Source organism: Aythya fuligula, chromosome 2, assembly GCF_009819795.1.
Source record: "Aythya fuligula isolate bAytFul2 chromosome 2, bAytFul2.pri, whole genome shotgun sequence".
NCBI lineage: Eukaryota > Metazoa > Chordata > Aves > Anseriformes > Anatidae > Aythya > Aythya fuligula.
In genome coordinates, this window is record NC_045560.1 from 105,674,178 (window position 1) to 105,689,128 (window position 14,951).

The 14,951-nt window shown below is 37.9% G+C and overlaps 1 protein-coding gene across 7 annotated transcripts in view; it reads left to right on the forward strand.

The window, feature by feature from the left end:
* PIEZO2 (piezo type mechanosensitive ion channel component 2) overlaps nucleotides 1-14,596 on the forward strand; it is a 347,735-nt gene extending 333,139 nt beyond the window's left edge. For all 7 annotated transcript variants that reach the window (XM_032182550.1, XM_032182552.1, XM_032182554.1 and 4 more), the window contains 9 exons: nucleotides 181-339; nucleotides 1,696-1,843; nucleotides 3,942-4,130; nucleotides 4,595-4,687; nucleotides 6,132-6,304; nucleotides 8,146-8,262; nucleotides 10,149-10,228; nucleotides 11,607-11,787; nucleotides 12,697-14,596. In XM_032182550.1, coding sequence (XP_032038441.1) covers nucleotides 181-339; nucleotides 1,696-1,843; nucleotides 3,942-4,130; nucleotides 4,595-4,687; nucleotides 6,132-6,304; nucleotides 8,146-8,262; nucleotides 10,149-10,228; nucleotides 11,607-11,787; nucleotides 12,697-12,949 — 1,393 coding nt within the window. In that variant the 3' untranslated portion in view covers nucleotides 12,950-14,596. The remainder of the gene's footprint in view (nucleotides 1-180; nucleotides 340-1,695; nucleotides 1,844-3,941; nucleotides 4,131-4,594; nucleotides 4,688-6,131; nucleotides 6,305-8,145; nucleotides 8,263-10,148; nucleotides 10,229-11,606; nucleotides 11,788-12,696) is intronic.
* The last annotated feature ends 355 nt before the right edge of the window (nucleotides 14,597-14,951 follow it).

Consider the following 14,951-nt stretch of genomic DNA (forward strand, 5'->3'; position numbering starts at 1 on the left):
ATTTCCTCATCCAGATTCTTTCAAATAGTGTGTCACCAATGCAGTGGGGTCAGAGACCAAGGGTTTTTCACCAGTTCTCAGGAAAGGGAAGCTGCCAGGAGCACAAAACATTTCAAGCTAATTCTGTCGTACACAGGTACAATGCTCATCATTTTCCTTTATCTGTCTTTTCCATTACAGGAAATTTAGCCAGAACACTGTTGCCCAGCTCTGGTATTTTGTGAAATGTGTTTATTTTGGCTTATCAGCATATCAGATACGCTGTGGATATCCAACTCGTGTTCTAGGCAACTTCCTCACTAAAAGTTATAACTATGTGAACCTGTTCTTATTTCAAGGGTAAGTCTAGAACTACTGCCTTAGTCCATTCTTCCATGAAATAAGGACCTGTTATCATGAGATGCTGGGGTTATTCATGAATTCTCTTCAAAGCTGCTGGAAATGAGACAGTAAATCTTTCACACCATACTGCTCTGTCTGTGCCACATGTCCCCTGTAGTCCAGAAAGAAAAAACAATTCCAGGAATGTAAATTTCAGAAAAATCAGTCTCCTGTCGTGAATATGGAAGCCTGACTTACCAGTCTGACACTCAGGGCCCTTTTTTAACACCTGTAAGAAATCACTTCTGTGAAAGAGATAGGGACTACAACATTATGTAATGTTATTTGTTCTATAGTACTAAAGAGTAGCAAGGCAACAAATCCTGAAGAAGTCATTGGAGCAGGCTTACAGGCTGTAGGTGGAAAGGAGAATAAGCTGAGAGAGAGTACATATGTGAAATAAAATCTGTGCACCAAAAAAATGTTTCCTTTGTGTACCTTTTGGAAAATGCTGCACATTTGAAGTTCTTCAGGGTTAGGAATGCTGGTGCAATAACAAACACAGCCTCACCTCAGAGTGAAAGGTGGCATTAGGGTTGTGCTGTTACCATGATGTTCTGATTATGATGTTACCATGATGTTGAGATTAAGCTAGTTCAAAGCATATACATATTTCACAGAAAAAAATGGAATAATCTCAGCCTTTTCCCAATATTTTCAGCATGGGTTGTGTCATTCCAGTAGAAAGAGCTATAGAAGAAAGCTTTCTTCACATGAAGTATTCTTTGTGACCTGGCCAAGCAGAGAAGTGTGGAACTAATAAAGGGAATGGCACACTTTGAAAAGCTGCTCTGTGCATGTTGCTTTCTTGTTAGCCCACCTTCTTCTACTGCTTAATCCTGAGTCATAAAGCCCAATCCCGTATGCAGTTGAGGACTGCCCACTTATTGTAAAGAGGCAATGCACCACTGGGTGTAAGGAGGCATAAAATTAAGTCCCACCATTCTGCGGATAGGCCAGGCTATGTTCCTCTATGCCTCCAGATCAGAGGAATTTGGGTGTACAGGGAACTCTGTCTTGTACCATTCCATCAGTGGTTCATGTACAATTGCTAGGCATAATGATGCAAAAGCATGTTTATGGTCTCACAGGGGACCCTAGAGGAACATGAGCTGTGGCAAAAGGTATCACCCTCAAAACATCAGTATTAGTCATACAGTCTCAGGATATGATTGCATTGTATTTGTAAAAAATCCAGTTAAACTGTCTTTTAATACTGGTTTATTTCTCCCTTTTGTGATATATACAGTTATTGTGCTCATTTAATGTGATCCCTCTGCTTCTGACTAATCACTAGTTGTGATCTCCCTTCAGATTCCGCCTGGTTCCATTTTTGACTGAGCTGAGAGCAGTAATGGACTGGGTTTGGACTGACACCACTCTCAGTCTTTCCAGCTGGATCTGTGTTGAAGATATCTATGCTCATATATTCATCCTGAAGTGCTGGCGAGAATCAGAAAAAGTAAGGAAGCCCCATATGAGTGATCCAGGCCTTCTCTTCCCTGTGCAGAAATGAAGAAAAGTAATCATGAGTCCCTAAATAACTGGGAAATCCACCATAAAGACAGTTTGTTAGAAGATACAGCTGGTGTTCATGTTCAGAAATATTCAGACTATTGGGTACTTTAAGTTAGTTGGCAGTCACCACAAGTGAAATTTCAAATGGCTTCTCCTTTACACCTGATTTTTCCACCATTAACATGAATTCCACAAGATGTGGCTGCTAGTTTAATTGCATGCCTGAATTTCAAGACAGGGATTGAAAGGCCTCATATTCACAGACTCACATTGTGCATAACAACTAAATGAGTAACTTGCAGTAGCAGGGAAACTGTGGCTCTAAAGAAGGGTCAGGACAAGGCAGAGCTCATGCCTTCATCATGTAGGTACCAGGGATTCTTGTTTCATATAAGTGCAGAGGGAACTCAACTGGTTCCTTTATCTTGAGAGAGGATCCGCATATCCAAAAAGACTAAAAAAAAAAAAAAAAAAAAAAAAAAAAAGATAAAACCACAATTTGTTTGACTGAAGTTTCAGCCTCTTTAATTCATTTAAGCTTCAGCTCAAATTAAACTTGCAAATTCTGGATTCCTTATAAGCACTATAAAGATTGCAACCATATGCTTGCTTATTTGCCAATTTGAAAAAGAAATTAAGCATTCTTTTAGGAGTGACCCAACCAGTCAGAAATTGTACATCTGCAATGAAACGGCTGTATTTTCAAGTGTTACTGACGTATTACTACTTTTATTATAATCCTGTCTCTTAATGGCACTTGCTTTCCGAGTTAACTGAGGGTTGAAGTGCACATAGATCTTGTATGTAGGCTTTTTTTTGTTATGACTTTTATTTCTGCCCTGAATGGAGTGTCATCAGAGGAGTCAGAGAAACAATAACCCAGTTCTGCTTTGACTGTCCATCGTACTGAATTTTTTCACCTTCCAACAGGATCATTCTGCATATGTAGCATAGGTCTAATTTAGGAAGACTTCCAAGTCTAAGCTTGCATGTGTGTGCTAATGCCATGTAGCAAAATCACTACTGATAACTTTATGGGAGTTGTTCAAGGTACTTTAGTTCTCTCTGTCTCTCACTCACATTGAGTGGTATGCCTAAGTACTTTGGCTCTTAGAGTCTCTGAACTGTTGTGTAACAGCATTAAAGGTGCCTGAACTAATCTCATATAGACGGATAATATGCCCCTGGTGATCTTGATATGATATTTTAATGAAAACAGTATTTTGTAGTGCAAGACAAATGATTTGATACAATGCTTTTGAAAAGTAGCTAATTTGTTTTAAATATAGCATTGTATTACAAATTTAATATTCTCCTAGGGCTTTATGGATTCGTGTTGTAAAGCAAGAACAATTTCCTGAAAGCCAGATTCCTGGCATGCATCTGAGGTGCAGTGCAATTCGCTGCATCTTGATTTTGCACATGCAGTACGCAGTGTGTGAAAGGCAGGATCCTAAAGCACTGTGTAGTATTAAATCCTATAAGAAAACATTACAGTGATGGTAAGACATTTTAGAGAATGGGGACTCTATTAAAGTATTCAGTCGTGAGGTCAGTAACAGAGTGAATTGTGGTCAAGGGGGAACAGGTGTGTTGTATGACTTGCTTTGTAAAGAGAAGGATAAAAGCAAGACCTGTTTTTGCTCTCAGAAGCTAAGAAATGGAAGGATGTCACATCCACACTGTCAAGATTGTAGGAACAGCAGCAAAGCTTGAGGCATTGTTTAAATGTAGTTGGTGCGGCAATTACCCATTTTTTCCTTTCTTTATGGCCATAAGGAATAAAAACCAGAGGTTTACAATATTTTTCACACCAGACACACACTTGACATGGGTTATTCTGGCACTCTTCCCTGTAGTTGCCAGAAATTCAGTGCTTGTGCAGGTTTGGCTAAAAATCTCAATGCAACTGACCTGATAATGGGTAACAGATGACAACAGAAGATTGGAGTCCTTAAGATCAGTATTCCTTTACTCATCAAATCATACCGAGTGTTCCACTGATAGAAGAGACATTACTATGTTGCTGTTTGCTTTTGCAGAGATATCCCCAACCAAGAGGCCAGAAGAAAAAGAAAGTTGTGAAGTATGGAATGGGTGGCATGATTATCGTCTTGCTGATTTTTATTGTCTGGTTCCCACTGCTCTTCATGTCTTTAATCAAATCTGTTGCAGGCATCACGAACAAGCCTCTAGATGTATCAATCACAATAACTCTAGGAGGTTATCAGGTAAAAAAAGAAGACAAACTAAAAGAAATATCTGATTTTGCACTGTATTTCCTTGTGCTGTGCCTTATTCCCTGCATTAAATTTTCTGACTGAAAATCTCCTGGCTTATGCAAAAATCAGATAAACTCACATGAGTGATCCCCTTTGGGTTAAAAACATGTTTGTTCATCGCTGATGTAAAATATTACCTTCACTTGCCAGTTAAAAACAGAACCTGCTGGCAGTTTAATCTGAATAAATCATCCTACATCAGGAAAACTCAGGTAATTGATTACAGGTCCCCATGGTAAATGTGAGATAATTAATTGGAAGTAGTTTGCTTCTTAGTGGAATAATTTCATAGTCTTCTCCTGTTGAAATGAGTGCCATAATTGTCTTGGACTGTGAAGCACAGGATGCTGTACTGTGTACATAGCAAAAGATTTGAAGTAAATGTGACAAGTGTGTGTTCTTTTGTTTCCCAGCCTATTTTTACAATGAGTGCTCAACAGAAGCAGCTCAAGAATTTGAATCAGACTGATTTCAATGCGTTTCTGGGAAGCTATAGGGGTAACACTGTAAGTGAAATGTAGACTACCTCATTACTTTAAAATGTATGCATGTTTCCTTGGAGGTCATTTGTGAGTTTTGTTTATGTAGTCAAGTGGTCAGCAGCACGGCCATCATTTGGAAGATGTGTCCATAAAGGGAGTTTGTACTAGTAAAGGTTTGAACAGATCATTTGTCAAGACAGGGCTGGGTTATAGAGTGAAAAATTACTGTTGATTAAGCATCTTTGCACAAAATCACGGAAGACAGACAGAAACTGCAGCTGTCCTGTCATCCGAATAGATTGTGTCCTTCCCTCTAAAGGACACAAACCTTCAGGAGATGTGGTGCTGTTGGTGTAGTGCCAAAACAAGTATGTTGTGGGGATACAACACTGTTAGCACTTCTAAGCTCCATGCTCCTTTCTATAGTGCATGTGGCTTTCACCTCCCATTGAGGAGACATGGTGCTGTCAAAAGAAAATGTGTATGGCTTGGAAAAGTTTTGACATTAAAATGCCTTAGTTTAAACATAGTCTCGATATTTCATGGTGCACTATACACAAAGTTATCATTATTTTATATAACAAAAGAAAAAGACTAGTATTTAGCAGAAACTGTTGCATTACTAAAATAATTAAATTTTGATCAGACACCACTTTAAAGAAGTACTTCCTTCTAGCCCATTCAAGAATTAACACCTTTTAATATTAGATGCTACCCAATAGCCTGGGTATTATCACAGTAATATTGCAGTCTTGATATACTTTGAAAGATAAGGGTTTAAAGTTGCCTTAACACTTGTACACATTTTTCTATGCTAAAAGATGCTTGACAAAAGACAGATTACAATTTTAATAAAAATATGATAACTAATAAGAGGTTGCAGGTGACTTGTGCCCCCTGGGTATTACCAGAATTTCTGAAAGTGTCTGCCATCTCACAGTGGCCAGGCTTGGTATATCATTCACACAGTATTATATTATATTTTATATTATAATATATTATAATATATTATAATATATTATATTATATTTTGTTGTGACCACTGATACAGTTTGGAGTTTCAGTGAAGCTGTCAGAGGTACCAGCCAAAACTGGCATGGACTGAAAGCCGCATGGCCTATTGGATCCAGGAATTTAAATGGGGTTATTAGAAACTAAAGGAAATAAGATTAAATATACTCTACAGAGTTTACGTGATGAACTTTCAAACCCGTTTGGGCCAAGTTGACCATCATACTTATTCTTTGAACAGCTGGGCCATTTTTGGTTTGCCTTCTTGGGTTGGTTACACTTTGTCTATTCCTGCCTCCATCTAAAGACCCAGCTGAGACCTGACAAAGCATTCAGTGTAAAGCAATGCATTTCTGATTAATTGAACATTTGCAATTCTGCCTGATCAAGAAATGTGGTTGTGAATCTTGTGAACATCAAAGCACTGAAAGATTATTTTCCTCTACTGCAACTACAGGCTGCTTTACAGTTTCTAGAGGGCTATGGAATAGAAGATATAACTCTCGCAGATCTAGAAGGGAATTCAAACTCTTTATGGACCATCAGCCCTCCCAGCAGAGAGAAAATGATACAAAGACTGCTTGATTTTTCAGCAGAGTTCACTGTAGTTCTTTCATGGAGCATTCAAAGGTAATTAATATGACAGCTATAAAGTTGATGGATCATTTGCTAAGCTTTTGTTGAGCAGAACAGTTGAACACTTCCCCAGTGCATTTTTTGGTTTATTTTTTCAGCACATTCTATTGTACTACAAACCAAAAAATAATAAAATAAAATAAAATAATGCGGGAAAAAGAGAGGTAGAGAGTGGTGACTTTTGTTACACAGGAAGTTTTGTTGTCTTTTTTTCTCAAGAAATAAATAAAGAAATGGAGCTACTTCCAAGTAGATGATTTAAAAAGAGAGGGTGGAGTTTTCAATGGGACTTGAGGAGGAGGAGGGAAAAGTAAGAAAACTTAAGTCAGTTTTAGATGAAGATGTTCAAATAAACTTTGCTTCAAAGAACATTGTTAATGTTTGGGGGACATAGTTAAGGCAGAAAACCAAAAGGAAATAGAAACACTATCTTTTTAAGGAAATCTCAAACTGACACAGCTATGTTTTACATACGCATATACTTGAAGCCATTGTTCTGCCACTCAGCACAGATCAACTTTTTGAGACTTTTGCCCATTTACTTAGTGGTGACTTGGCCTCAGTAAAACACTGCTTTACAATTAAGTTTTTGCAAGAGCCAGCCTAGAATGTACTTAACTGAATACGTGCTGGAGCACACTGAGTCATCAGGATGGCTTCTTGGCTACTGCCTGCCACTTGGGACTGGGCTAAATTAGAAATGAACTGCCACTGCAGCCCCTATATCTACGTGGTTTTTTTCGAAGTAAATACTTGGTTGTTATAGCAATCCCCAGGAAGAGACCACGCACAAGAAGCAGGTCAGCTGAATCACTGTAGGAGCTCTGAACATGCTCGGTCAGTCCTTACACAGTTGAAAATAGGCTTGTGAAGAATCTGCACTCTTTATTCAACTTTATTTGACCCCCCTCATTTTCCTGGAAGTATACAATATTAAGCCAGTGAATTACATCCCTCATTCATTTCTGAACTTTAAATTAATTTTTAATGCCTCTACTCAATTTGCCAGTATACTTACCTAACTACGAACATTCATACGCTGGATTTCAAAAAAACCTTTTTCACCCTCAAATTATACCCTGTGGATTATATTGCAACCATGAATGACTGAAGGCGGTAAAGGCTTACCCACGGAGACCTTCCACTTTTTCTCTGTAAAGGGAAACTGCTGTCTTTCACCTAGGCCAGCAGACCACAAGCAGCTGTAAGACGAACCTCATGTACCACTCAGGCAGCATACATGCTATCTGCCCTTGCACATAATTTGCTGGAAGAACTTTGCTGCAGGCCCCAGCAGCCCAGGAGTTGTCTCACCCAGTTGCTGCATCCCAACCCCAGGGCACAACAAAAGACAAGGTGCAAAAGCTGATCCTCTATTAAAAAAAAAAAAAAAAAAGCTGTGTTCTATAGCTGGCATGGGGGTCCTGTCAGCCTGTTAGACACACACTTCTGCTAGTCCAAGGTGGGGTTTCAGGAACCTGTAGCTGACTGCTGAATCCTGTCTGGCAGTACTGTCACCCAAAGTCTGAGTGGGCATCCTTCCTCCCCAGTTCTGATTTGACTGACATAATGAGCAAAATGACATCAGACAGTCAACATTAATGCATGCAAAAGAATAGTCAGAAAAACAAAAAACCTTTAAGACTGTTAGGTGTCCTCTGGGACACGTCTTGGGTATAGGTAGCATGATGCTTGCTGCAGTTTAGCAAAGACTGGGATGGAAAGGATCAACGTGGTTAGACTAGTTAGACAACCAGCTCTAGAGTTCAGCAAACACAAATTTAGGTTCTGCTTTCATTGTAAGATGACTGTGTGTCTTCCTTTTACTTAAACAGAAATCTCACTCTTGGTGCCAAAGCAGAAATAGCATCAGATAAACTTACCTTTGGCCTACCAGAGAAAACCAGAACAGATATTGCTACAATGATGTCTGGAAAGCAATTGAAAAAGGTGTAAGTTATTTTCTTTGCCTATTTATATGCAAACCTTCTGTTTTAATCCTACTATCTTAAGGAGGTGAGGCTTGTGTAAACATACCATTTGTCTGCCCATCTATTCACCTCTAAATACTTTGAAGCCTTGTTCACAGAGCCCAAAAGCATTGAAGTCACAGAATAATAACATTGCTTTAAAGGTAAAAAGATGTCTGTTTTGTTTTGGTTGGTTTGGTTTGTTTTTTTTGTGTGTGTGATAAATTTAGACAGAGAAGACTGTGAATACTGGAACACCACCACCAAGCATGGTGAAGCTATTAGTTGATTTTCTTTGATTTATTAGATAAGCACAGTTCATTGCAGAATATTCATAGTTAAACCCTCCTCTCAGTTACTTGAGTTCAACTTCATTTGAGGAAGTTGTATTGATTAATTTTTCATTCTAAATAACCATCCAATGTATCTCTCCTTGTCATTCTTGAATGGTAGTAGATTGGCAAGGAAGTGTTAAATCACTCTGGTAAAAGGGTAACATCTGCAGTCATCTCTGACATCAGATCTTTTCCTGTAATGGAAATTCGCAAGGCAGTAAGAACATTCTCTTCATCTGAATATTGAACATTATTGTATAGATGTAGCCTTACAGCATTAACAGCAGTGACGCTCCTTTCAAGTTTGAAAGGAATCTGGCTCTTCCTCTTCATCCTGGTCACTGGGAATTACTTTACAGCAGTAGTCTCTAAATATTGCTAGGCCAACACATCATCCCTGAAGGCCACCTGATCTGTTTTGTGGCCGCAAGAGTTGAAAAGTTAAAGCTGAGGTCAACTGGGAGAATGAAAACCCTGACTGGTTCATATCTCTTAGTAGGTGGAAATCAGATGTCTTTTCTGTAGCACAGCTATTTTTCTGCACCCACTGGGAGGATGTAATCCATTCATAATTCTCTCCTTGCAGGAGGCAAACAACAGCGTAAAAGATAGAGCTGTATTATGCAATAATTTTGTTGATTTAAGCATTTTTAACTTTGTCATAAAGGAAAAATGGTTGTGGCAGCTAGTAGGCATTTGACAACCTCAGCAGGAGCTTTCTGCCACCACCTCTGCTGGGACAACTTAGCTGCTGAGCTTTTACCTATTCGCTGGTCCTGCTTGAACAGTCATGAAGGACTTTAAATTGACCACCTCCATTCTTCCACAGCCTAGCATATGCAATGTAGCAGTATCAGAGGACTTCCCTGAGAGCTCCCCTTTCCTAGAATTTTTCACTCACGTGAGGGAAAAGTTAGGACAGCATCTCTGCTTTTAATTACATTTCTCGCTCTCAGGATGCTGGTAATTCATCCTACATAAGGTACTTTGAGTCCAATGGAAGATCTTCCACAAACATCTTTCTTTTTAAATTTGAAATCCTCCAGATAATACAAACTGTGAAAATATTTCACAGTAAAAGATTCTGGGAAGAATTTTCACTCTTTTCAATGTGTTATTATTTAAACATCTTTTAATTCTGAAGTAATAAATGTTCTTGCTACATATTTTTCAAGACTGTTTACTACTGGTGATGTGTTGCCATTCTTTGTGCTGCTTATGTAGCTGACTACAAAAGCAGCTTTGTTAAAAACATGAACAAAATATAAATCCTACATTCCTTGCAAACACACGTGCCCCAGGTGTGTGGGATTCATGGCATGCGAAAGGGTACATTATGGATGGAGCTCCCTGCTGAAGTACTGACAGAACATAGTTAATAAATCCAGCTAACTTTCAGATGTGACATCTGAACACTATAAAATCATAGTTTAAGCCAAGAATTACTGGGAACTGTGTATAGCTCTGTTAGCTATTTCTAAATTATTTTAGAGGTATAAAAATATGAAATATTTGCTTTCTCATTTTTTCCAGAACATTAGAGACAGTGTATCCATACTACATCAAGGCTCCTAGTGATTCTCTGGCAAAACCCATAAAGCAGCTATTGACAGGTATGTATCCAGGCCATGGAAAACAGAGCACAGTTGAAAGAAGTGCAACACAGTGCTCAAACTTGCACATTTGCTGAACTGCTCTGGGGCACCGCAAGCTGAAATACTCTTACAGTCATTTCTACCTGGTTCCTACAAGGTTGGGGAGACATGAGGTAATAGAGTGCAAGGCAGAAAATGCATCTGGATGTACTTTAGCTTTGTATTTAACAGTAAGGACTCTACAGATTAAAAGTCCGGCTCTTCAAGTCTGCTTTCAGAAATTGCTTTCCCTTGTTTCCTGAGAAACTGATGACAAGTTTCACTTCTCTGCATCTCTTTAATACTTTACCACAAATAGTAGTGCTGTGTGTTTGCAAATGTAGCTTCTCTACTTGAATAATGATATTTTTATTCTATTCCTTCCTTTTTGGCTCCAAAGAATCCAATTTAGATAAATAGGGAATTTCAAAGTTCCCAATCAGAATATGTATAAATACTCATAGATATACATAGTGCATACACATGTACATACGTACATATGAAAACCTGTTGGGGTGGAAGAGTAAGAACAATTCTGTACCTAAGAATACTTTGTTCAGCAGAGGTTAAATTTGGCACTCAGGCCTTTTCTTGATCATTGTGTAGTCCATTACAGTTGAAGGTTGAGTGAGCATGTTTATATTAAGTAGAAAAAATAATTCTTGAGAGTGAATCTAGTTTTATGTGTTACCAGTGCTTCACTGTCATTAGTCAATTTCTGTCCTAAAAAAAAACCTCTTAATTTGGGATTCTTCTACAAGACTTTAATGTGTACATTGCCAATATAGAGTCCCCAGGGCCAGGGTTCAGCTCCTGTCTGTGTGATCATTATGCATAATAGTACAGTATGCTTTTCTTGATATAAAAGAATGATATCTTTTATAATATCTTTTATACCAAAAAGTAATGATTTGCAGTGGTAGTATCACTTGGACATGCAGAAGCTGACCACTGTACCTCCAAGTCAGATGTGTTTCTTTAGGCCTGAAATGTAAACATGCTGTCTGTCATTGACTCTACAGCTTGAAAATACTTGAATGATCTGTCATTTCTACAGAAGAAAATGTAGGTGATGTGAAACGTTTTATTTATTTTATTTTATTTTATTTTATTTTATTTTATTTATTTAATTTAGGGAAGGAAAACCATAACAGTCTAGATAGATACAGTACTTTTGTACAGAAATTCTGTAAAATGGGTTTTAAGAGAGTTATAACAAACATTTACTCCTACATTGCTCGGTCATTTTATAATTTTATTGGTCAAAGCATCTGATTGGAATCCTTTTAACTTTTGTAGGTTTTGGTAATATATTAACTTTTTTTTTTTTTTTTTTTTTTTTTTTTTTTTCCAATAGACTGCAGATGGGAAAATATTACAGTTTCCCTGGTCAAAAATGTATCTGATGAGGGAGTTCGTGAGTGGTGGGTTTTGAATCAGCTTGGGAAAAGATATAAAACATCTGAAGAGAGTCTTGAACTCTTCATATTCAGTGATAAAGTCAGTCCACCAAGCCTTGGATTCTTAGCTGGCTATGGGTAAGAATGAATCTTTACATAAAATTAAAATAATGTAGATATGATAGAAGTAGAGATTAATTCATTTGCTTTTGGGAGTGTGTGTTATTTCTTTTTCTGTGTTGCTGTAATGTTTGAACTTCCAGAAATGGGCTTCTGTGGGAGTTACAAATCTATTACTGTTACCTATAAAAGGCTTCATATTTTTAAAGAAACGATGTGCTCCTCGATATCTACTCTCCAGTGGGGAGAAGAAAAAAAAAAAAAAAAAAAAAAAACAGAAGAAGCACCCTTCGCACCAATTTCCTATTCAAGTAAAATCATTCAAATGATATTAGTTTAACTACAGGTCAAGTTCTGCCGAAGTTCTGACCAGTTTTAGCAACCTTCCCAATCCCATGCATGTGGCCAGGACTCTGGCTGTAAAGCAGTTATGAAATACAGCTTCATAGACAGAGGGAGTCATGAAACTTGTCATGAAACTGAGTCATGCCTTGCTAGCATCATTCTGGAGAACTCCTCATTGGAGATTTATCATGGGAGGTCAGGTAAGCATTAGTCTGTCATGACTGACACATGCTTTAATAAAAAATATTAGATATGAAATCTGACCGATCACATTTAGTAGTTGTGGTATTTCTTTCTGTGGCTCCCAAGCTGTAGCAGACAGGACATGAGACCATCATCATCAATGACTGAGGCTAAATCATTTAAGGCAGCAGGCTCAGCTGTGTATGTTCACAAATTCCTGTAGTGTTTGAAGAGACCTTATTTTCCTTCATCCTACAACAAAACAGAAACAGAATCCTAATTATAAATTAATATTCATTCTGCTGATAGACTGCAATTAGCTGTGTAGATGAGCTCCCTCTCACTTGACTGACCCTTTTTCAAGGTGTGGTTTGAACTCTTTCCATTCTTACTTTTCAGCATCATGGGACTATACGCATCGGTTGTCCTGGTGATAGGGAAGTTCGTCCGTGAATTTTTCAGTGGCATCTCTCACTCTATCATGTTTGAGGAGCTACCCAATGTAGACCGAATCTTGAAGTTATGTACTGACATTTTCTTAGTACGAGAGACTGGAGAACTGGAACTAGAAGAAGACCTGTATGCCAAACTAATATTCCTGTATCGCTCACCAGAGACAATGATCAAGTGGACTAGGGAAAAAACTAATTGATCTCTTTGGTGTCACACTGCGAATCAAGTTGATTTCATCTGAATTTTAAAGAAAGAAAAAAAAAGCACAATATTCTCTTAAGAGCTAAGCCTTTTATAGTTAGGTAGCGATGATTTTTCACTGAAGGAGTCCTGGAAGCTACGGCCTTAGGAATCCATGCTGCCTTTCAAATTAAGGATCGACAGTGAAGAAAGTTGGATGATTTGCTGTTTTTAATGTGCCACTCCTCTACAATCTGGGGACTGCTTTGTAATTTAATCAGCAAAAAAAATGTTTGCATCTGTGTCTGGTAATTTAATTTTCCAGACGATAATTATTACCCTCAAAGAGAAAAGAAAGGAGTGAACCCGCAGATGACTCCAGTGTAACTTCCCAACCTTTTCTGGAGCCATATAGATTGGATTGTGCAATATGCTGTTGTACATCACTGACATTCAAGCTACAGTAATGGGACGCTGACTAGCCTTCAGGACACCCAAGACCCAGGGCCCCAGTGGGAACTGAAGACATTCTAGCCATACCCATTTGTAGAAAAGCAGAGGTTTTGATGTACAAAGGACACTGTGGACAAACCTCTGTTAGCAAAAAGAATACAAGTAACAATCTCTTTAAATGCCTTATTTTATTTGTACAGTCGCAGAAAACATTTCCACCAAACATCAATGACTTTTCTCAGGAAAAAAAAAAAAAAAGCAACAGAAACTTGACACTTTGTCAAGGGTAACTAATGGCTAGAATAATTATGGTGAAATATTGGGATGTTCTGCTGGGCCATTTTCTTCAAAGTTACCGCTTTCCATTAGATGAGAAAAGAAAGTGAATTCAATGACATAAGGAGCTACTTCATTTCTTATAACCCTTTGAAAACTGAATAGTGTGTGCTTCTCTCTGCTCCCCATGACATGCTTTTTCCCATTTCAATGATTTAAGGCAACCATTGTTTTGCTCTTAGCCAATATTCTTCTTCCAGTGTTTCAGGTATACAAAAATGTTTACATATTCCAAGTCACATTTTTACATCTGAGACGGGTTTTTTTTAAGTTCCCAAATGTAGACATACATATGAGCTTGAAAAATGGCCTTTTTTCTTAAATTACTATTATTAGTGACACAAATGGCTCATTAAAGTTCATTGTAGCATGAAAATTTACATTTGCAATGTAGGTTTCATTCCATGTTAAAAAAAATATTGAGAAAGAATGATCATTGAGTGGGTAGGGTATGTTAAAAGGGTATACTATGTAGTTTTGATTCAGTAATGACTTAAAATAAAGCACATGTTGCAAAGTCATTTTAGAAGTATTTTTTTCCTCTGCCTTTTTACGTGAAATGGGAAAAGTTTGACATTCTTCTAACTCTGTGACAAATAGGTCTCTTTCTTGTAGTTAGCTGCTATTTATTATATGAATAATTAGTTAATCACCAGAAGGAAAATAATACAACATAATTTGCTGGCACATTTTACTGCAGAACTTCATAAAACAACACAACTGAATGAAGTTGCAACATACTCTGCTCAGTGCTTCCATGACAAATGCTGTCACATCCATTCTATACTGTGAAAAACAACATTTTGAGCACAATGAAGTGCATAAAATAAAAGTTGCTTCATCATATTGAAACAATAAAATCACTTGGTGACTGGAACTCACTGGAAGACAACCTGATTTCCTCTAAGTGTAATGGAAAGGTGGCTCCTCATATAGCCAGGCAGCATTCCCTGGTGGAGGGTTTTGCCTCATTTCTTCCATTCAACCTGTGAATGAAAATCAAAATATACAAGGCAGCCCTGACATAGGATCCAACAGGGATGCTAAAATGTCCTTTGTGGTTAGATGGATCCTTATCTGTGTTCAGTAATTTTAATTAGGCAACACTGGAAGGAGAAGAGTGAAGGGTGTAATGTGGTTCTTAAAGTACCAGCAGCAGAACCATGCTGGCCATAGTTGGCCTCGACTCACTTTTTGTCTCCCTCTCTTTAACAAGCACTTACTTTCTGGTG